Source organism: Ambystoma mexicanum, chromosome 7q (assembly GCF_040938575.1).
Source record: "Ambystoma mexicanum isolate Mex_15411 chromosome 7q, UKY_AmexF1_1, whole genome shotgun sequence".
Taxonomy (NCBI): Eukaryota; Metazoa; Chordata; class Amphibia; order Caudata; family Ambystomatidae; genus Ambystoma; species Ambystoma mexicanum.
The window spans coordinates 38,251,893-38,278,453 of NC_090941.1; the positions used below are offsets into that span (position 1 = coordinate 38,251,893).

The 26,561-nt window shown below is 44.8% G+C and overlaps 1 protein-coding gene across 2 annotated transcripts in view; it reads right to left on the bottom strand.

The window, feature by feature from the left end:
- MBTPS2 (membrane bound transcription factor peptidase, site 2) overlaps positions 1-26,561 on the bottom strand; it is a 471,718-nt gene that overhangs the window by 415,464 nt on the left and 29,693 nt on the right. For both annotated transcript variants that reach the window (XM_069640675.1, XM_069640676.1), the window contains exon 2: positions 314-462. In XM_069640675.1, the coding sequence (XP_069496776.1) occupies positions 314-462 (149 nt within the window). The remainder of the gene's footprint in view (positions 1-313; positions 463-26,561) is intronic.

A 26,561-nucleotide genomic window follows, 5' to 3' on the forward strand; every position in this document is an offset into this window, starting at 1 on the left:
TCCTCTCTGAGGAGGTCATGTGCTGGTGACACAAGACTAGTAGTTGCGCAATAGACGTGTGCTTGGCTAATTTGCAATAAAATGGGCATTTGCGTATGGAAGACGTTGAACATCATTGTATTGGTTCAGGGATGCAAAACACTTACAAGGCTCAGAGGCATCTTGTACTGTAAATACCCAAAATTGCAGGACTTCCACAGACATATTGCTTTCACTTACCGGATGTCAAGTCATACCCAGAGAGTGCTTTGCTTTTAAGAATATATAGTTATTAGATTATATTCACTGTCAAAAATAAATTATGAATTCATACCATAGGTAAAGTAATTGTGGTTTCCATCGTCCCCACTTGTACAACAAGCGGTTGAACAGAGTTGTCTGCCATCGAATATGAAAAGGACAGATGCTCAACCCACGCAACACCAGCCAGTCTTCATAGGATACCTTCAGGGATGTGGAAGACTAAAAAACATGAAACATACAAAAGGCAATGAGTGCATGACATTAGTCACAGATTTGCAGCAGCACAAAGGAAAAGACAAAAGCTTCTTGTTGGTAACCTACCATAACTGGAAGATTAGTACCACTCACACATGAAACAAGGCAATGCTGAAAATATTTCTTGACAAAGCCAAAAGATCTGCGTTTTTAACTTTTATGTGGATCATGATGTGTAGATGCTTCTATTGGTGGAAAGTGGATGGGTGCATTGTTTGGGGTGCGTTGTGTGTTTCATTGAATGTTTGAGGTTTTGGATGGTATATATGTTTATGAATGGCTGCTGGGGAAGATGCATTTAGTGAACTTCTACGGCCAAATATTATGCTGAGCATAATATTTGGCCGTAGAATTTCACTAAATGCATTTGTAAGACATGTAGATAATAAACCCATGCCCTCCAGGCACTCCCAAATGTCTTGAATCGCCATTGTGTGTCCATGCACTCTCATCATGTGCCAAGCATTGCCATCGTGGCTACAGAGATTTCATTCATATACCTGGTTTTGGTAATGGCATCGTATGCCTAGGTGGTGCTATACTATGTCAAGTACTCCTATCATATTTAGTACTGGCATGATATGTTCAATTACTCGCAATATACTCCATATGCCCCTATTAAATGACCAGGTGTAAAATGCCTATGACAGGTGCTAACATCATATCGCCAAGTACTCTAACCATATACCTATGCACTTTCGTATGCCATGACCTTCTGCTCATGTGTCCGATATTGCCATTTTGCCAGCCAGTCACATCATATGCCCAATTATTCTCCTCTTTTGTATTATGGTGCATAATATGCACATTTCTTTTTAGCTCTTTTTGTTAGGAAGCATGGGCATGGGCCATTTGCATTGGCACGTGTGACATTGGTAGCCGAGTTATGCTTGCTTTACCAACCAACCATAAGTGGCCAAACTGTTTTTGATATTTTGTGCTCCAACCGTAATGCCCCTTTGGCCATGCCACAGACACCTGCTCAGCAGTGGTCGAAGTGAGCGGGAGCGGTGCTCCTATACTTTTTTAAATTATCTTGTACAGCTCCTATACTTTTATTTTAAAAAGAAACCGTTCCGAAATTGTTTGGTTTTAAAATAAAAGTGTAGGAAGAAGTTGAAACCTTCACTTTCAGTGCACTGCACTGACGTTCCCTTAAACAGCAGGTGCAAGTGTTTGGGGGTTGTATTGTGTGTGGGAGAGGTTGTGGCAATGAGGTTTGTGGGGAACAGGGGCAGGCCAGCAGGGAACATAGTTCCACAACTTCTTTTCGTACACTTCGACCACTGCTGCTCAGCTAGACACACACTGTGCCCAGCCACCACTTCGCCAGAACAAGTCCTTCCGACTTCGCAACACCACCTGCCTCTAGGCAAGTGCCCATGAGAAGGTCCACAGCCCCCCTGGCAGCTCCCAGGCATGGTCCGCAGGTTCGAGATGGGCGCAAGAGAGGTCAGAGAAAGGGTGAACAAGGGAGTGGAGCACAGAGAAAAGGAGCAGGGGTGGGAAGGCGACTGGTAGGGAAGAACATAGGAGGAGCACAGAAACAAAGGGCGTGCATTAAACTAGCAATTATTTAACTTATAAAACATAAAAATGAAGAAAAAAAACATGAATTAAAGTATGCCCTAATAAAGGAAAACGGAAAGATGGAAACAATTGTTAGAACAGAACAGTCGTTTGCCAAAGAAACCGGTAAAAGAAACTTTCTAGGAAATGCCATTCTAAAGAAGTAGGTTTTGTGGACATTATTAAAAGTGTAATAGATCGAAGAATGGACGTATAAAAAACATGAGTTTCAGAAATGTGGCTTGATTAGAAGATTTGGATAATCTGCGATTGGCAAGCGAAAAACGGAAGCACTAGGGTTGACACAAGAACCACTTGAAATGTGCAGTTTCTCGACCAGTGACCCGTTTCGTTTCATGGCAAGCATCTCAGGGCTCAAAATGTGCACTCGCCACTAGTCATTGGCTAGTTATAATGGACTCCTGGTGAATAAAAAAAGGTGTCCTGTTTCTAGGTTTAAAATTGAGGTGGCGAGTGAATATTTATGGCTGCTTAGTAACTTGCCATTTTACAGGTTGACTTTATCTTACACATTATGTAGCATAATGTAAAATCAATGTAAAAGAAAATAGTGTTGCTTTATTAAAATGGGTAACGTGCACAAGTTTAAGTACCTGAAAAAACATGCTCCAGAGAAAACACTAGCTTTCAGAGCTGAGAGGGAGGAAGCAGGAAAGTCACATAGAACCGTGTTGATTCGGTCCTGTCTAGGTAAAGCCCTGGTTTTGGCTGCAGCACAGAATATAGCACAATGAAGATTGCCCACAGCGCAGGAAGTCTTGATTCTATTAAAGACGCAGAGGTGAGCATTATGCTTATTCTCATTTATTACTGCTTAACAACAGTTTTTTAAATCTTAACTTATCTTTCTTTTTTTTTTTTTTAAACAGTTGAAAGTGCCCAACTGGCATCAAAAACTAAACTTCAAAAAAACACATGATGAAACAAGGGGAGTGCACACTACAGCTCCCATGAGTCCCGGCAGGCCAGTAGTCCCTAGCCTCAATCCGGTCATTCAATGAGGGCTCCTCAGCTGGTATAAGTTTCTGTTGCCCTAGGTGCCTTCCTCTTCTTTTTTATCAAGCCGCTTTAACTCCTGCAACAGTCTAAGTAACGGTCTTAGAAAACTTGCTCTGCCTCTGCTATTCTGTGCGGTCCCGCATTCTCTCAGCTGAACTGCTAGAAATCACTCTTGAGAGCTCTTCTGCTCGTCTCCTAGGTAAAAAGAGAGACTGAGATTGTCGGGGAAGGGAATTCGCTGCGATCCACTTTAATACATCATATACAAACTACACCTTGTTCAAACAGCAGAATTCCCAATGGAAGGGATAATGCTCACCTCCGTGTCTTTAATAGAATCAATACTTCCTGGGCTGTGCGTTTGGGCAATCTTCATTCTATGACAAGTCCGTAGGCGAGCATTATGCTTGTTCAAAGCTTTGCACTACTGATGATGCAATGTTAGAAACTGGCTTGAAACAGAAGGTTCTGAAAACCGAGTCACTGCACCAGTCTGCTGCCTTCATGATCTCCTGCAGCGGAACTCCTGCTGCAAAAGCTCCGGAAGCCATAGCTCCTCTGGCAAAGTGGGCTCTAAAGACAGAAATGTCTATTCCCGCTAGCTCCATCACCTCTTTCACCCATCTTGCTATAATAGCCGAGGCCACTGCTTTATATGGCTTTCTGCGTGCTATTAAATAGCTGAGTCACGTCTTGTGGCCTTATCACTGCGGTCGCTGCCTCGTAGCATTTTATGCACTGTGCTATGCAGAGCTTGCTGTTATCAGGGAAACAAGAGTATGTAATGACTTTAGAGTTGGTCTTAGTATGCTGCGCAATGTTAAACGCCACGCCCTCTCGATAAAAGATTTTCCTGTCAATCTCTAGGGCTTTAACGTCCGACACTCTTCTACACGACACTAAACAGAGTAAAGAGGCTAACTTCCCAGACAGCCGTCTCCCTGACAAAAGGTTGTTTCTTGGCCACTGCTCGATCAACTGCAGGATCTTGTTAACATCCCAAAGGACCGAGTACCTAGGTAGCGGGGGCTTGCTCACTTTAATTCCTTTCAGGAGCCTTGCTACTGCAGGGTGTTCTCCTACCGGTACTCCGTCGACTAGTTCGTGTCCGGCAGAGATGGCCGATCTGTATACCCCCGCCATCCTGAAGGCTTTTCCTCCAGTAGTAAGGGACGCTATAACATTTTATAACGTGCAAAATGGGAGAAATACTCCTCTCTCTGCACCATAGCTCCCAGGCCTGCCAAGCGGAATTATAGCTCTGAATTGTGGACGGCGCCCACAATACTTTTAGGAGTTCTGTAACTTCCTCTGAAAGTCCTAGCAAGCACCATCTGCGCCTGAAATTCTAAAGGCTAAGAGGATCAGCGTCTGGTCTTGAATGTTGTGTAGCCACCAGCGGAGCTCTGTCTTGCTGTCCTCGTCTAGAGGTACTTGGTGGTGGTATCTCCACCCCTTCTGCAAGTATCTGATCTTGAGCCTCTGAAGGGCTCGATAATGCAACGGCCCGGGAAAAGAATATCGCCTGGTTAGAGGCTGCAAGGAGTCCAACTATCCTGGCTAGATTCCAAAGCGATATATCCGGTCTCTTCAAAGCTGTCCTCAGATCCCTCTTTATGGATCTTATCTTGGGCGCCCGGAATTTGAGCACGGCTTTCTTCGTATCTATGGTGTAGCCTAGAAACTATATCCTTTTGCATGGCGTCAGTACCAATTTCTCTGCGCTGTTCAGACATCCTAGTCCAGAGATCAAGGATGTTGCGGGCAACCTCTCCTTGTCTTCTGCCATAAACAGGATGTCATCCAAATAGATGGTCATCTGAATTCCCTGGTCTAGCAGAGTGGTTGCTAGGGGCCTCAAAAGCCTATGGTGCTGAGGCTAGGCCTAATGGCAGGGTCTTCAATTGCCATATCCCCCCCTTCCACAGAAATTGGAGGAAGCGACATTACTGCGGTGCTATGGGTACCGTCAGATATGCATCTTTTAGATCTAGGCGCACTAGCCAATCGTCCTTGCTGAGAAGATCTGCTAGCAGATGGATTCCTTCCATCTTGAAATGTCTGTATACTAACCAGCCGTTTAGCTCTTTTAAATTGATGACTGGTCGTATCTTGCCTTTGCGATGGACCAGAAACATGTTGCTCAAGAACCCCGCTGTGGGTTTGCGCTTTCTCTATGGCTTGCTTGCGTGCTCGCATCTCTGCGTCTAGTAACATAGTCTCTGCTTGGGAGCTGTGCATGCGCGGCGGTGTCTTTGCTGCCCTGGAGTCTGTAAGAAGTCTAGAGGGAAACCCTGCGCTGTCTGTAACACCCACACGTCTACTGATAGCTCGCGCCAATTGTGCATGAAAAGCAAGGTTCTCCCTCCTACTGGGGGGTACAACGCTGTGCGCTCTCTCACCTGTGGTGTTGTTCTGGTGTCGGAAGTATCCTCTGCGGTCTACTTCTATTCGGGAAGAAGGTGTACTGCTGATGCGATTCCCAGTATTGGGCCCTCAGGCCTTGGGGCCTCCCGTTTGAATTGAATCGGCCAGTTGAGCGGCCTCTATATCGACCGGCCCCTGCAAAAACACGTCTGGGGAAAAATGTCCTTATCAAAGCCTGTGCTTTTTTGAGTGCTGTATAAGTTCCCACAAACTTGTTAATTTCCTTAACAAACGTGACCAGCTTCGTAGGAGGCCAGATCTCCAAGTTTATTGTCTATCTTTAACAGCATTGACCTCCTTCTCTCAGCTGAGATTGCGGTGTTCGCGTTCCCAAGCAAGCACACAGCTCGCTGGGCCCAGCCTGCCAAAATAAACGGATCTACCGGTTCCCCCGTGTCCTTAGACCTCTCCACCAGGTCCATGATTTTTGCAATGTGTCCTGTGAGGTCCAGGATCTTGTCCTGGCAAGACAGCCATGCGTGGTCCATACCCTTCCTGGCGTCTTTACCGGCCTTAGTGACAAAGTTGAGCATTTTAGGGTCCAGCTCCGGGGTACCTATTACTTTACAAGTAAGCTCTGGTCTGGGGCATTCGGCTCCGAGATGAAATCTGGTTTCCTTTTCTAATGGCTTTCAAATTTTCTGGGACATATAAATAGCTACTCTTGGGGATGGGGTCCACTCTGTGGACCTAGGGTGCCTATAGTATCAGGCTCAAACATATTGGATATGTCCTCCTCCTCCTCCTCAGGGTACTCTCCACTATGCTGGCTTTATTGTCACAGGTTATCCTCTTCTCCTGAGCTCTTATGCTCTCTTTACTCTGAGTTATGTCATCCTCCTCCTGCTCCTCTTCCTGGTCGAACTCCTCAGAGGATGAAAGCTTCCCCAATGTTTATTGCCCCTGGGGTAGACGGTACGAGGCTGGGCACTGCTGATTTTGCTAGGAAAGCATCCTTAAGCCTGTTAAAGGCATCAGCTGCCGCCTGGGGAGTTTCTCCATATCTGACCACGGGGGGGGCCAGGGTATAGGGGTAGAAGAGTGTTTTCTCTTCCGGCGACCTTACTCCCCTATAGGTGTCTTTCAGAGGCTTAATAGTGGAAGTCCCCTCACCCGGGTCATCTTGTAAGCCAGCTCTGGTGCCAATATGTTCTCCAGGACCTGCAGCCTGTCCTGAATTGGTTGCACTCCCTGGTCCACAGCTCTCACCAGGGAATCTCCCCAAACTCTTTTGAAGCTCTGAAAGAGGTCCATCTCCTCCTCATGACGCTCATGCTCCTGGTCGCTGTATTCCTCCCAATATTCTTTCCCTGTCACAGGCCATAACTGTGATCTATATATGCAGGGAAGTGCGACTGTAGACTCAAAAGGTCTGTAAAAACTGACCTGGTTGACGTATCAACAGTTTGGTCGAGTGTTTCAGAAATCTGTACATTTTTGGGTTTTTTTTGTTTTTTTGTTTTGTTAGCTGTTTAATATACCTCTGTTTGTTTGCTGAAACGCTGTATTGCCGTGTTAATTGAGGGCCTGTGGGCTGCGGAGCGCTGCTAATGGTCTCCCATTCGACACTGGAACACTGTAGGAGGAAAAAGGCCTACCGCGCATGCGCAGACTGTCGTCACAATTCGTCACTGTTCCAGTCAGGTGAGCGAGTGGCCAAGGCCAAACGGAATACCTAAGCCTCTATGCCACACGGAATATGACCGGGCCCTAATGCGAGAGAGGTCGCTTGCGGGCCGTCCATATCCGTAACCTTGTAAAATAAATCCGAAATCGATTCCGGACGAACGATCGGTCGGAATAATCACTATCACAACGACACAGCTTTGCTAGATACACTGCGCGCTTGAAACAAACAGAAGCAGAAACAATTAATGGCTTGAATTATGTTGTTCTTTGCGGCCCCCCTTCCCTGAGCCCTGTAGAGCCCTAGAGAGCGAGTTGACCCCTAGTACACAAATAGAAACTAGAAGATAGCTAGGCCTGGATAGTGTCTCTCCCCTGCATGCAGCTTGCTTGCAAGAACAGGAGCAATGTGTTCTCTAAAACAAAGAATTGTGTCTGCACGCACGCGAAATTGCAAACTGTTGCTAAATAAACGCCTAAAGGTGTCATATTCGTCACAATTGTCAATCATCGAACCCAATTCAAAGCAAATAGATTAATGTGCGGTATTGAATATGTCACCACTGATTGTAAAATGCCCGTTTTGTACATATGTATCTGTTGTACAACGCTCGCTCTCTTGCGTCCCTCGTGGTCTGGAGACACACGTCGCAGGGCGTGAGACCCAGTTGGCCAACTGAGACTATTTGCTTTGCAATAAACCCTAGCTTTTGGGAATACAACCTTGTGTCTGGCGTATCAGTTCGTGTGTGGTGATTGTGCCTCATTTCCATACGCGAGGGTCCTCTAGGGGCCACATCAAAATGGTGCCCGAATAGGGACCCTCCCCCACTTGTTCCATCGTGTACATTGTAATAGAAGGAAGGCGAGTGAAACGGCGAGGACGAGATGGTCGAGCCGGGATCAAGAGGTGATCGGGGCGCCCCTGTGAAAGTGATGAGACTCCTTTGCAGATCTGTATACAGCTGATCCCTGATCGACGTGTCTGGCCAGAGAACAAGGAGGTGAGGGTCCCGTAACGAGGCAGAGTGAGCCAAGATATGCAGACACGACAATTATTGGTTGCGTCAGTATACGGACGATTTGCGTCTTGAAAAGGCGAATTGATTGATCAGGTGAGTCGTGCCCGATTCGAAGTAACCCTGATATTGGTTGAGAGTTGATTTTGCAAAATCAAACGCCCAGCGTAAGGTTGATTAGCCAAGGGTAAGGTTACCTGGAGTATTGTCCACCTTAGTGGGATTTTTCCACTGCGGTAGACAATCTTTGGATACTGGCCAGGTCGGGCCACCCGTGGGGTCGCCGGCGTATAAGATGTATGTGAAGTATGGTGTGGGGGGCGATAATGTTTTGTGAAATTTGGCATAGGTAAACCAGAAAAGAAGAGATTTACAATGGCCGAATCACGGGAGTTTTGAGATTTTGAGGACAGATTACTTAGAAAAAATGCTGTTGAAAAAGAACGTCCTGCAGCATTTGATGTCCTTTGAGAATGGAGGAAGGAAGCTATGCTTCGCTGGAAAAGCAGAGAGAAAAATGCACGCAAGCATAAGTCTAAAACAGAAAGAGTGAAAGAAAGGCAGGAGGAGGAGTGGGATGAGAATTTGAGAAAAACAGACAGATGTGGTCAGTTGAGTATAGACAAGATATATCCACAACAAGAGCTGCATTCATCAGATGAGTTAATAAGCAAAATATTAACTGAAACAAGGCAAGAGCGCCCAACAAAAGAGATTAAAAAGACTGCACCAGTGTCTATTGCACAGCCCCCTTCAGTAGCTCAGCCCCTCCCTATTGTTCAGATCCCAGCACAGCCACAGATCATACCACCAGCACCTCCCACTAGCCAGCCAGCAGCCATTGAACTTGAACTCACTGAAAGAAGAGAAGATAATGTGAGGGCAGAAGGGACGGGACAAAGAGAAAACGGGAGTTGCAAGAACAGGCAGCGATGTATCTAGACGGGAATGATGAAACATAGACGCTGGCTTCAAAGTATGATTTCAGGAGGAGCAATGAAAGACCGGTATTGTTAGAATGCATGGGGGAATATTTAATAGGGAGATGGAAGCAGTTAATTGGGATGGTACCGCCGCAGCCGTTGTTGGATTTGAATGCTTTGGCACGATGTAGAGAGAGAGGTGAAGAAATAAAGGAACATGTAGACAAATGAACTTGATGATGCATATGCTGAAATGTTTACCATGCAAGGGTATAGGTATAGAGATGTAAGGAGGGATAGAAAGGAGGCAGTACCATATGTGCAGTGGCAATTTCTTCTGCCGTCAAGACAGGCGAGTGAAAAACTAAAAATATGTATACGAGAGGCGTTAACATGGATTACAAATCCTAGTATTCCCACAATGGAAATACATGAAATATTTGATGAATACCCCTGCCAATGAAAAGAAAAGCACTGCAGTCAATGGTTGAGTATTTACAGGACAAGGATATAGATGATAAGAAAGCTAGCCCCCCAGAATTGATGGCGATATACAAAAGAACATTAGAACGTGGAACAGTAGAAACAGCCTTATCACTTGATTTGGGAATAGTACTGCATATGAGAGTGGGGGGAGGAAAAGTAAGTGTGGCATTTCCCATGAGAGAAGTCCCACCTACTTTTGTACCAAAAGTAGAGATTTCTGCCGCAGATGGGCAACCAGCGCAGGTAACGGAAGTACATTATACAGCACAATATGTGCACGTCCCCTTCTCCAGACAGCAGGTGAATAATATAAAACAGACGGTTCCTGATTTAAGGAAGAATCCGGCGGGATTCTAAAAGGAAATAGAGTCCTATTTGAGATCGTCCATGTTCACTATGAATGATATTGACTTAATATTCCCAGTAGTTGTGCCAGCAAATATATGGAAGCAAATAAGGAAAGTAGATGATGAGGCGGATTATGGTGCCACTTGGGAAGAGTTAGTAGCAGAGGATAAGAATAGACAAGCAGGAGAAAATCCATTGCCAAATATGGCAGCGTTACCAGCACGGATAATACAAAAATTGAAGGAAATAGTTCCAGAAAAAAGAATTGTATGGGACAAATTAACTGCATGTGTTCAGGGCAAGGATGAGTTATCCACAGATTATTTTAATAGATTTGAGGAAGTATTTAGGGATTTTAGTGGACAGGATGTAAGCACAGAAGCAGGTAAAAGACTATTTGTTGATAAGTATGTGAGAGGGTTAATACCTCCAATTCAAAACTTAATAATGACATCAGAAAGTGCATGGCAAGCAAAAACGTTGAGCGAAGTATTGCATATGGCCCAATATTATGAGAATAGAGTGAATACAGAGAAAGGGAAAGAGGTACAGGATAGGGTGAATTTGAAAACAAGGGTGCTACTTCAGCAAGTGATGGGACACAATAGAGGGAGAAGAAACGCGCAAGGAAGAAGTAATTCGAACATGCATCAAAAGTTTGCGTATTGTAGAGAACAGGGTCATTGGAGAGCGCAATGTCCACATTTACAAAATAGGAATGGGTATGGTCAGAGAAGACATCATAGGGGACACCCTTGAGGAAATGGACAGAATAGAAACCATATGCAGCAGCAGCACCAGAATAATCAAGGAAATGGTACTCAGAATCAAAACCAAGTTCAAAATCGGACTGCTTTTAGCCAAAGTCAAAATGAGCGAAACAAAGGAAAAGGTGGGAATATTTTCGATACGCAATCAAATGCATATTATAGTAATGACTAGACATCGGATGATGTATTGTATCCTCAATAGGACAGCCCAAGACAGGGATCAGAACTAGTGTCTATTCCCGTGAATCAAAAAGGACCCTACGTAGAAATGAAAGTCGGGAATAGTGAGCACAGCTTTCTTGTAGACACCGGGGCGCAAAAGTGCTCGATAGACTATCACTTGGTTCCGGAAATACCACTGTCAGGGCAAAGAAATATCTCAGTAGGGTTTGCAGGTACCCCAGTAATCAATCCAGTGTCCCAATCAGTACCAGTAACTTTAGGTCCATTCACTGAATAGTGTCCATTTCTCTTAACAGAAAATTGTGGGGAAAATATTTTGGGATTAAATTTATTGAAAAAAACTGAGACCCGTTATCCATTGCAGTCCTATGGAGTGTTCTTCACAATTTCGCCACAGAATATACCAGTGTCAGAATTTTTGTCCAAACCTTTGACGGGAGAATTGAGCAAAGTGCCAACTTGTATATGGGCGATGAATGACAATGATGGGGGATGCTTGAAAATAGAGCCAGTAAAAATTGTTCTAAAAGAGGGAGTAACATTGCCACGTATTCCACAGTATAAAATTTCAGCGGAGGGAGAAAAAGGATTGAAAAGTATTGTTTCAGATTTGGTAAAACTAGAGGTGATTGAAGAAATTACAGGCAGCATATGCAACAGCCCAATTCTCCCAGTATATAAGAAAGGAGGTAATGATGTACCATATCATTTCATAATTGATCTGCGCGCATTAAACAAAGTGGTTGACCCACAATTCCCATTGGTCCCAGACGTCAGCACGATTTTGACAATGATTCCCGCCTTGGCAGAATATTTTAGTGTTATAGACTTGAAGAATGCATTCTTCAGCATTCCAGTACACAAGGAAAGTAGATACTTCTTTGCCTTTACATTAGGAGGACGATCATTCACATTCACGCGCATTCCACACGGCTACACAGAGAGTCCGAGTATTTACAGCAGGGCATTGAAAGAACAGCTAGATATGCTAGAATTACCGGCAGGTTGTGTATTGTTACAATATATAGACGATCTATTGATTGCTGCTGATACAGAGGAGATTTGTAAAAAAAAAGTACTGTTTTATTGTTGTCACACTTAGCAGCACATGGCCATAAGGCAAGCTTAAAGAAATTTCAATATTGTCGAAAGGAGGTGGCTTATTTGGGCTACCTACTTTCGTGAGAAGGGAGAAGACTGACGCCAGAAAGGATGGAGAGTATCTCTGGTATGCCTATTCCAAAAACACAGAAAGGAGTCAGAGCTATAATGGACATGGCTTCCTATTGTAGGCAGTGGATTGTGAATTTTGCGTCGATTGTGAAGCCGATGGTGGCATTGACAAAAAAGGATGCTGTGATGCCTTTGCAATGGAATGAAGAATGCCAGAGAGCATTTGATCTGCTCAAAACTGCATTGTGTTCCGCTCCAGTTTTGGGCACACCAATCTATAAAAACATTTTCAGATTGTTTGTACATGAGAGTGAAGGTTGCGCGTTGGCTGTCTTGACACAGGAACAAGGTTGAAGAAATAGGCCATGCAGCTATTTTTCTTCCGCGCTGGACCCTGTAGCGCGTGCACTACCACGTCGTTAGCGAGCTGTTGCAGCGGCTGCTGCATCGGTGAAACAAACCGAAGGAATGGTGTTGGGGCACACCTTCATTCTGATGGTGCCATATGCCATAGACGTTCTATTAAATAGAACGCAGACGCAACACCTCACATCTGCTAGATTGACTACATAGGAAATTGTCCTATTTGCGCCACACATCCAAATTATGTGATGTAGCACTTTGAATCCTGCAGAATTAATGCCACTGCCCATGGAAGAATTAGGTGAGAATGAATCACCTCCCCATGATTGTTTAATGGTCACGGAGGAAGAAACGAAAGGAAGAATTGATTTAACAGATACCCCACATAAAGAGCCAGATAGAGAATTGTTTTGTGACGGCTCCTGTTTTAAATTACCTGATGGCACATCAACTGCTGCCTATGCTATTACCACACTGAAAACTATTGTAGAAAGCAAAAGAATCCCTTACAACTCCGCACAAGCCGCAGAGATAATAGCATTAACCAGAGCTTGCGAAATATCTGAAAATCTGAGTGTAAACATATATACTGACAGCAAATACGCCTTTGGCGTGGTACATAACTTTGGCCGACTCTGGGCTGAGAGGGGTTTCTTGACATCGCATGGAGCCAGAATTCAACATGGCCCTTTGATTGTGCGATTACTGTCTGCACTCACGTGTCCAAAGCACCTAGCGATAGTGAAATGCGAAGCGCATAAAAAAGTAACAAGTAAAGTAGGAGAGGGAAACGCATTTGCAGACAGGATTGAAAAGCTAACTGCCACTGATTTGAATACCAAGATGTTAACAGTATAGTCAGAGGAAGTGCCTTGCATGATAGAAAATGGAATTGCTACTGTCAAAGAGATGCAGGCAGAAGCCCAACTCCTTTGTAACCGCAATGGTCACAATGGCCCACAGTCCTACACACATTTTTGCTAAAAAGATAGTCCAGCATTTAGCCACAGTATGGCAGAACACACACAAAGAAAAATGCAGAAAGGCTGGTACAAAATTGTATTACGTGCTTGCAACACAATGTGGGGAAGGGAACGGTGACTCCAACAGGCAGTTTCGGCCCTCCCTTTATGCCATTTGAGGTAATCCATTTTGATTTCATAGAGATGGAGAGGTGCTAAAACTTGAAGTACGTTTTAGTGGTTGTGTGTGCATTCAGTAAGTGGGTGGAAGCATATCCATTGAAAGACTGCACCGCCATGAGCGCTGCAAAAGTAATGTTGAAGGAATATTTTTCACGGTTCGGTCTGTCCCGGGTCATATGGCATTTTGTCGGCGCAGTAGTATTACAGATTTGCACAGGTCTCCAGATTGATAAGAGATTCCATTGCGCCAGACACCCCATGAGTGACGGTCATATTGAACGTCAGAACGACATATTAAAGGCCAAAATAAGTAAAATTTGTGCAGGAAACAAGTTGCGTTGGGTAGACGCATTACCGCTACTGTGCATGCGCACATCTGTACAGGCAAGAACTGGGCTCTCCCCGTAAGAAATCGTAATGGGGAGGCCGGCGAATGTTTGGTGTGCACCACAGCCAGAGCGGCTAAAAGAGGTAGAATATCCTGTGCTTGGTACTTATTGTAACCTTTTAATGCAGAAATTGCGTTTGATTCATCAGCAGGTGCAGGAGGCTCTACCCGTCAGATACACTGATCCGGGGCATTCACTGGAACCCGGAGAGTGGGTTCTAGTGAAGAATTTCAAAAGAAAGTCATCACTTGCACCTAGATGGCGTGGACCCTACCAGATACTTTTGGCAACACAGACTGCAATCCGTGTGGATGGGAGGAAGGTGTGGATACATGCAACGCATGCTAAGAAGGTCCCATCGCCATTGGAAAAACTGCCTGATCGAGACGACCAAAAAGAGACAGCGGCCCCAGAAACGAAAAATTGTTGGCAGTTCTTTGTCACAAAATCTGTCTGATCCTGAAGTAAAGCCTGAAATGAAGCCTGGAAGACTTGCTATAAAGAAGACAGGGCAAAGAGTGCCCCAACGTTGTCCAGCAGAGCCTGCATCACTGCTGGCTGACACGAAGCCTGCATCATCACTCTGGCGCCCATCATCTGTCATTGCGCCGTAGGCTGACTCTGAGCCTGAGTCTGGAAGTGCACCCGCACTATTCATCAATCACACGACACCAGGAGCGAGGCAATATAATTTACGGCCTCGGAAGAAGGAGTGATCAAATCTGCATTTCTTTTGCTCTTTGTTGCCTTCGTTTCCCATCACGGATGAAGTGGGAACTGGAGGCCGAGGGGAGAGCGGCGTGAGGGTTGTGCAAATTGGACAGCTCAAGAACGCGGCTCCCCAGTGCTAAAAAAATCCATGTGTAGATCACCCCTCACAGACAAGAGGGGCTCATATGGTATGAAGGCAATTGATAACTGCTCTGGAGTTCTTTGAGCAATGTGCAGATGCACAGAAATCTTGCCCAACGTATAGCAATTCAGGCTGCTGAGAACTGGCAGAACAAACTGTTGACATTTCCGAACTTATTGACATTCGAACGAGTGCAACGATAAGAGATATTCACGACGAACATTGTTGGAGAAGAAGGACCGTGAGAAAAATGCCGGAACCAGCTTTTGCCCCCTCCTGCACCACAGCTGATAATGAGTTAAATATAGAGACTGGAAGGTTACAAAAAAAGATTGCCGAAAAAATTGTATGCTGATCTTAACAATAGTCATGTGTGTGATGAGTATATTAGCCCCAATAACAACAGTACTGGTATTATGGTATTTAGAAGAAATACACCCATTAGAAGTGCTCTTGCCTATTAGAAACATCTCCACTACTGAAAGCCCGGTTCATGTGATTACATACACTTTGTCCCCAATGGAAGAAAGACACAGGGAAAGATATGGAAATAACACATTATTGTTAATCATGAATATGACTCCCTCAATATTGAGAAAAAACAATTGTTGGGTGTGTGCCCATTTGCCACAGCATGGTGGTAAGGGAATAGGTTGGTATGTGCAGCCACTGCCATTGAGTTCTGCATGCTACTCGTCCTTGAGTGCACTATATTATGGGAAATGGAACAAAAGTGAAACGGGTCAATTAGACAGAACAAACATGAATGAATTTGAGGAGATTATGATGAAATCTGTAGGTTGTTCTATATTTCATAAAGCACGGCTGATCACACCAGTAGTGATGCCACAAGATTATTTGTGCTATATAAATCATCTGTAATCACGTTTCATATGAACCCAGAGGGGAATAAAGATACAGTGCTCCCCTCCTATACAGTAAAGTACAGTCCACGCTCTGTCCCCTTTTGCCTGAGGAAAAAGGGCTCCTATTCAGTGGGGACATTCACTAGATGTATGAATATAGCATCCCTTGATAGAGAGGTAGAACCAGTTTATGTAGGTGACCCTGTATATTTCATATGTGGAGAAAAAGCATATCCCTGGTTACCTAGAAATTGGGGAGGTACTTGTTACTTGGGACTTCTGTTCCCGGGAGTATTCCTTTCAAGAACAGCAGATATAGCCAAATTGTCCAGGTCAAGACCACGGCGAAATGAGGAAGGAGGTTTGATCGAAGAAGACATTGCAAAATAATTTATACCATTTTGGGGCCAAGCAATAAACTCTTACAATATAAAATGGTTGTATACAAATTGTTCGTTTTACAACTGTTCGAATTACAATTGACCTTTTCACAATTGACCGAATTGTGAAGGTAGATTGTAACGTATATGTGGGGGGAAACCCCCCACAACCCCACACCAACGCCAAACCCCCCAAAACCCTTAATATATATATGGTCAATTGTGAAAAGGTCAATTGTGACCCTTTAAATTCGGTCAATTGTTCATTCGAACAATTGTAAACGAACAATTTGGGTAATACCTATAAGACAACTGTCCAGAATATTAAATAAAACAATAAATGGTACGACGGATATATTATATAACATGACATTAGAGGAAAAAGGAATTAGATTAATGACACTCCAAAATAGGATGGCTCTTGATGTAATTGTGGTTGATCGTGGGGGAGTTTGTAAAATGGTGGGGTCAGCATGTTGCATATTTGTAAGCGACTCCTCCCCTACGATTTTCGAAGAGATAAGAAAGTTGCACGATCTGAGCTCGGACCTCCACCCCCCAGAAGGAAGTTGGGAATTGAACAGAAGCTACTGGTTCTGGGAACTATTACGCTCATGGGGATGGAAATTAGTTGCGATCCTAGTAGCAGTGCTAGGAATATTTATGACATGTTGTTGTTGTTGTAGTATACACTGCATACCTGTAATTTGCACTAAAATAAGTGAGGAGTGTGCACAAATAGTAACAAAAAAGAACACCACTAAATTAGAAACTCAAATGAATCATGAAATGAAGACAGTAAAGGAATTCATGTCAATCAATATTGATGATAACGAGGAGGAAACTAGTAGTATGCAAGATTCAGAATCAGACACTTGGTCGGAAGAGGATGCAGTGTATGGATGAGGCGTTTGGCATACAGCCAAAAGGAGGGTTTGTCAGTCCAGAAAAAGTAGATACCCCTCAACAACGGAGGCAATGTATTTTGTTGGCCGAAGACCAACCGCCTCATGTGTTTGGTATTAGAAATACAGATCCATAAACTTAAATAAAGTGCAGCCATTTTGATGTAATTGAAATCGCCATTTTGTTTTTAACTTTCGCCTCTTGCCTTCTATTGAGACTGCTTTTCTGAAAGCTTATTCTGCTCCACTATTACATTATTGTTCATGCATAGAGCAAGGCCACGAGATACTTGTTTGAAACATAATGCTGGCGACCCAGACAGCAATGCCCGGTCTCCTCTCTCACAAGTCTTTGGAAGTAAGCAACAAGGCATTTAATCATTACACAGGTGCCAGCTAGTCTCGCTCATGTGGTAGAAATGGTAGAAACAAACAATTAATGGCTTGAATTATGTTCTTCTTTGTGGCCCCCCCTTCCCTGAGCCCTGTAGAGTCCTGGAGAGCGAGTTGACCCCTAGCACACAAATAGAAACTAGAAGGTAGCGAGGCCTGGTTGTGTCTCTCCCCTGCACGCAGCTTGCTTGCAAGAACAGGAGCAATGTGTTCTCTAAAACAAAGAATTGTGTCTGCAGGCTTGCAAAATTGCAAACTGTTGCTAAATAAATGTCTGAAGGTGTCATATTCATCAGATTAATGGGCGATATTGAATATGTCACCACTGATTGTAAAATGCCTGTTTTGTATATATGTAACTGTTGTACAATGCTCGCTCTCTTGCGTTCCTCGGGGTCTGGAGACACACGTTGCGGGGCGTGAGACCCAGTTGGCCAACTGAGACTATTTGCTTTACAATAAACCCTAGCTTTTGGGAATACAACCTCGTGTCTGGCGTATCAGTTTGTGTGTGGTGATTTGCCTTGTTTCCATACGCGAGGGTGCCCTAGGGGCCACATCACCCCTTTCAAACTCCATGCATAACTCAAGGAGACCAAGCGGGAATGCTTTGCAACTTTCGTAAACTACATAGCTTTTAATGTCATCGCTGGTTGGACCATAGGCAAAAAGTGTTCCTTAGTAACAACTAATGCTTTTACCAAAAGTAAAAATCAAACATTCCTACTTTTACAGGATGAAAGGATCCCACCTTGATCTCCACGTGCCTATTCTATGGTCCCTGAAAATGCTGCTCCCTTTCCCACTAATTGACTAACAACCGGCCAACTCGATCCCCGGAATCCAGCAAATCGTGACCATTCCATGCTTCTCTTGATGTGTAAACATTGGGAAGGTTCATAAAAATTGGTTGCCACCAATTACCTTGTGCCACTCCATGTAACCAGCCATGGGTAACTGACTATGCAGCCACACTCCTCCTCCCTCATCTTGTATCTATGCGTTTGTTGACCGAGATATTTTTTTCCACAGGCTCTGTCACACGATTTGTTTCCCATTCGCCAGTCGATAATTAGAGATATTTATTGAATCCTTTAAGATTCCACTGCTGCAACCACAAACACCAAGCCCCGTGGCCACCTCGCAGCCTAGAGTGCCCTGAAACAAAAACTCATTACATAAAGATATTTTTACAGTGTCGTTATAATTTTGTGCTTTATTTTTTCTTTTTTAACTCTCACCAGTCGCAAAATCACTTGCTCTTTCACCCGGTACATATCAGTTTGGGGCTCTTCACCGCTATGCGTTTTCCCATCTTCCATCCGATTCAAACTACAGGACACAACACACACCCACGCCTTTATAGTTTTATTTTTTTCACCATTATAGTGATTCTTTATTGTGCAGTTGGCTGCAGATGCGCTACTCTTGTTTTTGTTGTCCGCTCCTCACTGAACAGCATGCATGTGCCTTCGATTGAAAATAAAGTCCTTGCAGTTATGATTGAAACAAAAATCCTAATCCTAATTTTGCATCTCAAAGGGTTTTATATAGATTTCGTTACAAGGGCAGTCACTGGGTGTTTTTCATGAATGCTGCCTTTTCATCATGATAGGTAGTTTAACAAGCATCGGCAAAGCCAATAATTTTGGATTTTGCATTTATTGGTTACCTTTTACATTTACAAGCATACATTTATTTAGCCTCAAAGAACGGACCCTGCTCAAAAAACGTGCAAGCTGAAGTGTTGGTCATCACAGTACTATTATTAGGTGATGGATGTTTAAATACTTCTAAAATGTTAAAACAGCGGAGGACCATAATATTCTTTATACCCATGTACCATCCAGCATGGCAGTGTCAATGTTACAACACATGTTTAAGTCCAAATTACATGGGTAATATACAAGACCATGCGCAGGAAGGAATGTACTGCTTGAAATGTATTGTTTGCAGCAAGATTGGAGTGTTGTGCTGTACCAAGACCCGACACCAGTTCACCAGTCATACTCATGCAAGGAGGGCATCAATTCTTGTAAAAACTCTATTTATAACTGATGTAGGAAGGCCTGAAAGCATGAAGGCCATAGTCCCATCTCCACCTGCGAAACGTAGGAGCAGCATTTATGCCTTACCACAAATGAAGCAGCTGCTTTGCTATGCTCATACCTTGCCTTCAAGTTTCACACTTTATAACCAAATTCAACATTTGTGCATATGTCAAAGAGGGCACAGAATACTTTCAAGGGTTTTTATTGAGCGATTTGTGGGGCCTATGGCAATCTTTCACTCAACTTGCCACAACCCTTGTCTTCTTGTCCCAGTTGTCCTTAACCCAGTTAGTGCTACAAATTGTTGTCCCCCCGACTGTCTAATCTCTGACTTCGAATAGTGATGGCTACCTAAATGTAGTCTCACTGAATCCCTTCGGGACTTCCCAACTTAACCTACTCTCACCAATTGTTAGTATTCCGATAGGAATGGGGTAGTGCTTTGTAATTGCTTTGTAGGATTCAACACTTTCCATTCATGCCCACTTCACCGTACCCTTCTACTCCACCTACTTCATCTTCCTAAACTCCTACCCACGAGCCTAGTTCCTCAAAGGATGCTTAGCTCCTTTTAACGCCTGCATCCACTCTATGATCTGAACTCTCCTCCAAATTCCATTCCTTCTCCATTATTACTATTCCTCCCCTGCTCCTACTTCTCATCCCCCACTACACCCCTACCACACTACTAGTCCACACCCTCGCACACTGCTGCTCTGCACCCTCCTATGCAGCCCACCATATTGCTGCTCCGCAGCCTCCCATACTGCCACTCCGCACCCTCCCAACACGGCTATGCACCCTTCCACACTACTACTCCTCCACACTACCACTGTTGCTCCTCTCACACTACTCCTCCTCCTACACCACTACTTAGTCACCCTCCTTTCATCCTGCATCAGCCTTTAACACTCACACCTTACACTGCCCTTTCTACATACTTGTCTCGCACGCACAATCACACTGTAGAACTACTATAACTCGTAAGCCTTGCCTTACCTGCTCCTACACTCATCTCCACAAGCCACTGATCCCTCCTTTGTAATTGTACATTTGCAAAGCACTCAAGAAGGAGAGTATTTAGGGAGAGAAAGCTGTAGATAGTGTGATGCCCAGCCCCAGAAAGCCTTGTAGTCTCTGCAGAAGGTCTTGAATTTGATCCTTGCAGCCACGGAGAGCCAGTGGAGGGATTTCAGTACCAGAGAGATGCAGTCCCTGGGCTTGAGGCCAAGGATACGTTTTGCGGTTCTGTTTTGTATGAGTTGTAGAGGTCGGAGAGTAGAAGTAGGCAGCTTGAGAAAGAGACTGTTGCAGTAGTCCAGTCTAAAGAAGACCAGGGCTCTGGAGACGGTAAGCCTCTGGGGGAAGAGTGAGAAAAGGTAGTATACCTCTGAGGAGGTCAGCTGGTAGTGGTACTTTTTAGAGATGTGAGAGGAGAAGGAGAGAGTGGAGACGAAGATGACCCCCAGATTTCATGCCTCACTAGTGGGTGAGGGCAGCAGGGCAAAGGGAGGTCGACCAGAGTGGGAAGGAGGGAGTAGGGGTCCCAATCAGTACGTTCTGTGTCTCGGGTCTGCTCTGGACGATCCTTCCTCCTGCTGATGCATTGGTCCCCATCCACCTCTGACCTCACCCGATACGCCTATACTTCCTGTTTCCTGTCTGCTGCTTTAGTAGCCCTCCCTATGTACTGGTTGCCCATTCACCCCAAACTGACCTGCTTCTTTCTTTTTCTTCTCAGGCCATGTATGCACAGAGAAAAGCTTTAAAATGGTACTTAGATCCACCCACTTTCTTTGTACCGGCTTGCCGCTTGGTAGATATGGCAACTTTGGAAACTCCTTTGCACAGTTTGTGGTTTCGACCCCGCTAGTGGGACTTCCTCGGTAAATTCGGGGAACTTTCCCCATTTAAGACTGTGGCGGTCTAGTGGGTTGTCTCTTTCAACTGCCAGTTACCGTACAGCTTTGCTGGTGGCACTCTGTGGTTTTCTGCTCTGTAGTTTGTTTGTTTGTTTATTTATAGCGCGCGCCAGGCCCAAGGGTATCCGGGCACGTGTTCAAGGATACTTTAAGCTTACATGTTACAGTTAAACATTTCAGGAAGGTTACAGGGTGCATTAACAGTAAATGATGACAGTATACGTGTTACAGTTACACATTTCAGGAAGTTTACAGGGTGTATCAACAGTGAGTGATGTTAGTATTCGTGGTTACATGCGCAGGCGAGTGTGCACAGGGGTGTGTGCACAGTATGCATTAAGTTTCGGGAGCAAGGTGGATTAAACGGGTGATGAGCGAGGTATGCGTTCGGCTGCAGATTAACAGGTGGGTCAGACGTGAGTAGTCCTAGTCTAGTCGGTTATAGGTAATTTTCTTTGAGCCATTTAATGCAATTAAGTCTGAAGCGTGGATAAGATTGGTCAGACCTTAAGGATGATGGGAGGGAGTTCCATAGCTGGGCCGCTTTGACGGGGAAGCTGGTGCCTCCGGCTGTGCTCAGCTTAAATGGGGGCACGGCTAGTTGGTTGGTGTATGCTTCTCTGGTAGGTCTGTTAGAAGTTCTCCTTTTGAATCTTTCTGTTATGTATTTGGGGGCTAGGTCATTAATACTTTTGAAAGTCAGTGATGCCGTTTTGAGTTTAATTTTGTCAGCTGTGGATAGCCAGTTAGATTGTCTTCTGACGTCTGAGATGTGCTCTCTTCTTGGGATTCCTAGGGCGGCTAGAAGGGCATTGTTCTGCAGGGTTTGGATTTTTTGCAGTATGTGTTTATTGGACCCTATGTATAGTGCATTGCAGTAGTCCAATTTGGTAGTGAAAATAACTGCTGACCTCTTTCTCTCTTTAGCTCTGATGCATCAGCGATCAGGTCTCTGCAGCTCTGAAGCAGAGTTTGGAGTTTCATTCATGCATTCTTGGGTTCTTCCTTTCTCACATCTGGGGTAGTATCTTCAATTGAGTGAAAACTATGGTGCGTATATGTACCCATAGTTCTGCGTTCACAAGAAGCTGGTCATTAACGAGAACAAAACAAAAGCAATGGTGTTGGACTAAATGCACCAGTAGAGGTTTTTGGGTTAATTGTAAATGTTTACCTATTTTATTTATTTAAATCAGTTTTTTAAGGCACCGTCTGTGAACAGATCACTTTGTAGTGACCCAAGTGCAAAGAGGGGTGAGGGAAATATTCTCTTCAACCCATTGTAGCAGTCAGACAAAGTTAAAGCAGGGATAGGCATTACAAGTAAACACTGAATAGCAAGTGCACACATTACAGACAGAACCAGCGCGTTCTGGGTCAAATAAACACAGAAGAAACCAGTACAAATGTTCAGAGTTGAATGAGGGGATCCATAGCCAGGGCTCTATGTACTGTGAATGCAGAGTATTTGTATTTTGTATTTGTATTTATTGAGTTTTATATAGTGCTTTTAACCAAAGCGCTTTACAGAGAACAATATGCAATACATAACATAAGCAATGTGAGTTAATTTTTAAAAACATGTGGCAGAGAACAATATGTAGAACAATTTACAAAGAAACAGTTAGCAATACAAATTAAATCAAATGGTAGACGAGGAAGGGCCCGAGTCACCACACTAGGCCAATCCTGGAAAGACTTGGCACAGGATCTATAGTTCAAAGGCATTTCTAAAGAGGAAAGTCTTGGGGGAGTTTCTAAAATGGAGGATAGTTCTCTTCCAATCGGAGATAGGTAGGGTGCTCGTTACAGAGGCTGCCCCACATACCACCCAGAGTCCTGCCACCGACCTTCCTCCTTTTTAGCTGTGAGACAATCAGAGATCTAGAGGAAGCATATCTTGAAAGTAGGCACCATGAATAAAGCGGAGGATTTTGCATGTGATCCTAGCTTCTTCTGGGAACCAATGAAGACCTTCACAGCTGGAATTATGTGTTCTTTATGTTTTAGCACGAGCAGCACCAGCCACCTTACTCTGCAGGAGAAACATGGAGATACCTAAAGAAAAGCTGTTGCACTAATCGATCCGAGAGGACCCAATACCTAGTTACTTCAGCTTTCTGGGAACAATTTAGGAAAGGCAGTATTACTTTGAGTAGATGTAAACAGTAGTGGGGTTTCTTAGCCAGTTCTAGGACCTGTTGGGTGAAGGAACAATCTGTCATAAATGACCACAAGGTTCCTAGGCTGTGGGGACAATGGAGGGGTAGCCTGAATGGCAGAGAGGGCAGGACAATTGACCCCATGCAGGAGATGACGTTTTTTCCCACATTGAGACAAAGGTTGTTCGCAGACATCCAATTCTGGATGCAAGAGAGGCAAGATGGAGCAGGACTTCAGCTCAATTGCAGGCAATGTTTGTATCATCTGCTTAGGTCTGGAAGATGCAAGAAAAAGAAGCCATCAACATGGCCAAGAGTTGCAGGTAACTGTTGAAGAGCCAAAGAGGAGAGTATCAACCCTGGGGGACACTGCAATTATATCCTTGGATGTCGTCCCTTCTCCCCTAGGGGGAGGCCCTTGCCACGAGGCCAGGAAGGTAATCCCCCTACCCGAAATTGCTCCTGGGGGTGATACTCAGCGGGTGGATCTCATGGGAAGGGATCCCCTCTATGGGACTAGGGACGACTATCATGGCAGAACCAGGTATACCCAAAACATGTCCTCACCTTATTCCTCCTCCTCCTACCGTGTGCTGGCTTCCGTAATCCCACATACTTCCATGTACTACTGCAGGCAAGATAATTTGACCTACGTAAAAAGTACTGGGACAAGGAAAAGTATGGTCTTCCTATGTGAGTCAAATGCAGAAATTGGGATGAAGAAGAGCACATGTGGCACAATAGAGGATGAGAACATCCATATTGAAACAAGGAAGAGGCGCAGAACAATAGAGTGCGCCCCGCGGAGCCAACATGAACTGTCTAGTTACCTTAAACAAGGTATTCGACTACAGGAAATAAAAAGGGAAGAAGGATAATTCAAACGGTAAGTCCCTCCTTGGAAACACTGCAAGAGGAAGAATTTTCCCGCATCCTAAGAAGCCGAGTCTGCATCTGATGATCGGAATGTGACGGGAAAGTCACATCATCCCTACCTGCTCCTGAGAGGACCAAAGAGCCAAGGTCTGAAGAGGCTGAGGACCCGGCGTGGCAGAGCGCCACGACAAATGGCCAAGGAGGGACACACACACAGCCTGGCTCCAAGGAAGTGCTGGGAAGCGGCGTAAGGCAGCTTGCCAACAAGAAGCAACAGCGAGGAAACATCGGAAGATGCAGAGAAGCCCGAGGGGTGAAGCCGGGAGTCAACACAGAAGGTGCAGGATCTGCCCAGGGACCTCAAGGGAGCAAAGGAAAGCTTTGTAAAGGGGTCTGGGACCTGCATCAGAGAATGAGAACCAAAGGGGTCTGGAATCCAGTCAAAGGGTCTGGGACCCCAACAAGAGAAGCCAAATAAAAGGGGTCTGGGAACCGAGAAAGAATCCTAAGGGGTCTGGGAGCCCAACGAGAGTAACCAAGTAAAAGGGGTCTACGAACCAGATATAAGAGAAAACCTTCAAGGGGTCTGGGACCCAAGACAGTCCCTGGCAGGAGAATACACCAGGGCTGCCTATTGAACTGCCGCCAGAATAGCCAGGGGAAGACAGACATTCCCCCACCTTTATTTAACTAACAAGAAAGGCCCAAGAAGGGCCAGGGGAAGGGGTCCATTCCACCACCATTGTGTTTAGTACCATTGTGATAAAAGTCAAGGGAAGGGAGTCATTCCCTTGGCATTCTGAGAAACCTGAGAAAGACAATGGAAGGTGAACATTGCAAGAAGCCTGAGAAAGGTCAAGGCGAGGGAGTAGGGGGTGGAGTCATCCTCTTGGCATCAAGGTTTTGAGCAGGAACTTTGCTTTATTTGTGAACTAATAATTTTCAATCAGGAACTTTGTGTGGTGTTTTTTCAAGCGCACCGCAACCTGGGGAAGGGAATAATTCCCTCAGAAAATAGTCCCTCCAGACTACTGGCATGGTAGCCCGCTTTGAAGAAGAAGGTACAATATCCTTAGTATTAAGTTGAGGTAGGGAAACCCCTCTTAAGAGTTAGGGATAGCTAGGGTTTTTCCTCCTTTATTTTGCTGAACAAAAGTCTTTAGCAACAGCCATGCCACAGGTGTGTGTCAGTCTCCTCCTTCCACACCCTTACAGCTCTGAGAGGAAAGGGCCAGATTAGGTCCGACCTCTCTGTCATCGAGGAATTAGGTCTTCTTGATGCAAAAGAAGTTTAAGGGGGAATCGAGAAGAACAACATTGCCAACATTATCACAAACTAAAGACAGGTCCAAAAGAATGAGGCCAGCTGGGCAGTCACTGTCTAGAGACTGGAGGAGTTAATCCATTATGAAAACGAGGGCAGATTTGGTGCCTCTGGTTTCCGGAAACCGATTGATGGTCGTGGTGGGGGTAATTCGATTTAAAGAAGCTCTGGAGTGGAGTGTTGGACAGCAGTTCAAGAGGAGAAGAAAGACGGCACATACAGAGAAGGTGACAAGGAGAGAAAGGACCTTGCCCTTTTCCAACCAAGCCCTGGGAACACCCTGCAGAAAGAATCGTACAACCGTGAACAATAGCCAGCATGTGTTGCAGCAGATGTCAACGGTACTCAAGACTCTCCTCTGCTGATGACCAAGCTGGGGAGAGACGGTTGTCTCCGTGGTACCAACCTTGACTCCAACAGGGAAGAAAGCCGAGCGGTTCATCACAGCCTGTGAGTCGAGGGGAGAGTCGATAAGAAACTGAACTGTGCTGAATGAAAAGTAGCAAACGGCTAATTGAACTGTTCAAATAACTATTGATGAGAAAAGGGGGAAAACCAGCAACAGAGGAGTCCGGCACCACGTGGGTGCTCACTTAGGAAACTATGGGCAATTACAAAGAAAACATTCTCTGTGACCTTGCACCTTGGCCGATCGTTCTTCGCCCCACGATCTCCCTCCGTCGGTCTCGGATCCTCCTCACAGTTTAGGTCTCCCTCCATTAGGTTCACCACAGCCTTTCTTTAACACAGTTCATGTATTTCTAATACAGTTCATGTATTGCTCATGCTCATGAGAAAGCTGGTGTTCTTTCTCCTAGCTTTCTTTTGGCATACCTACGTCGGGTTCAAACTTGCCTTGTTTCACAGTTCACAATCTTATCGGAAAGCAG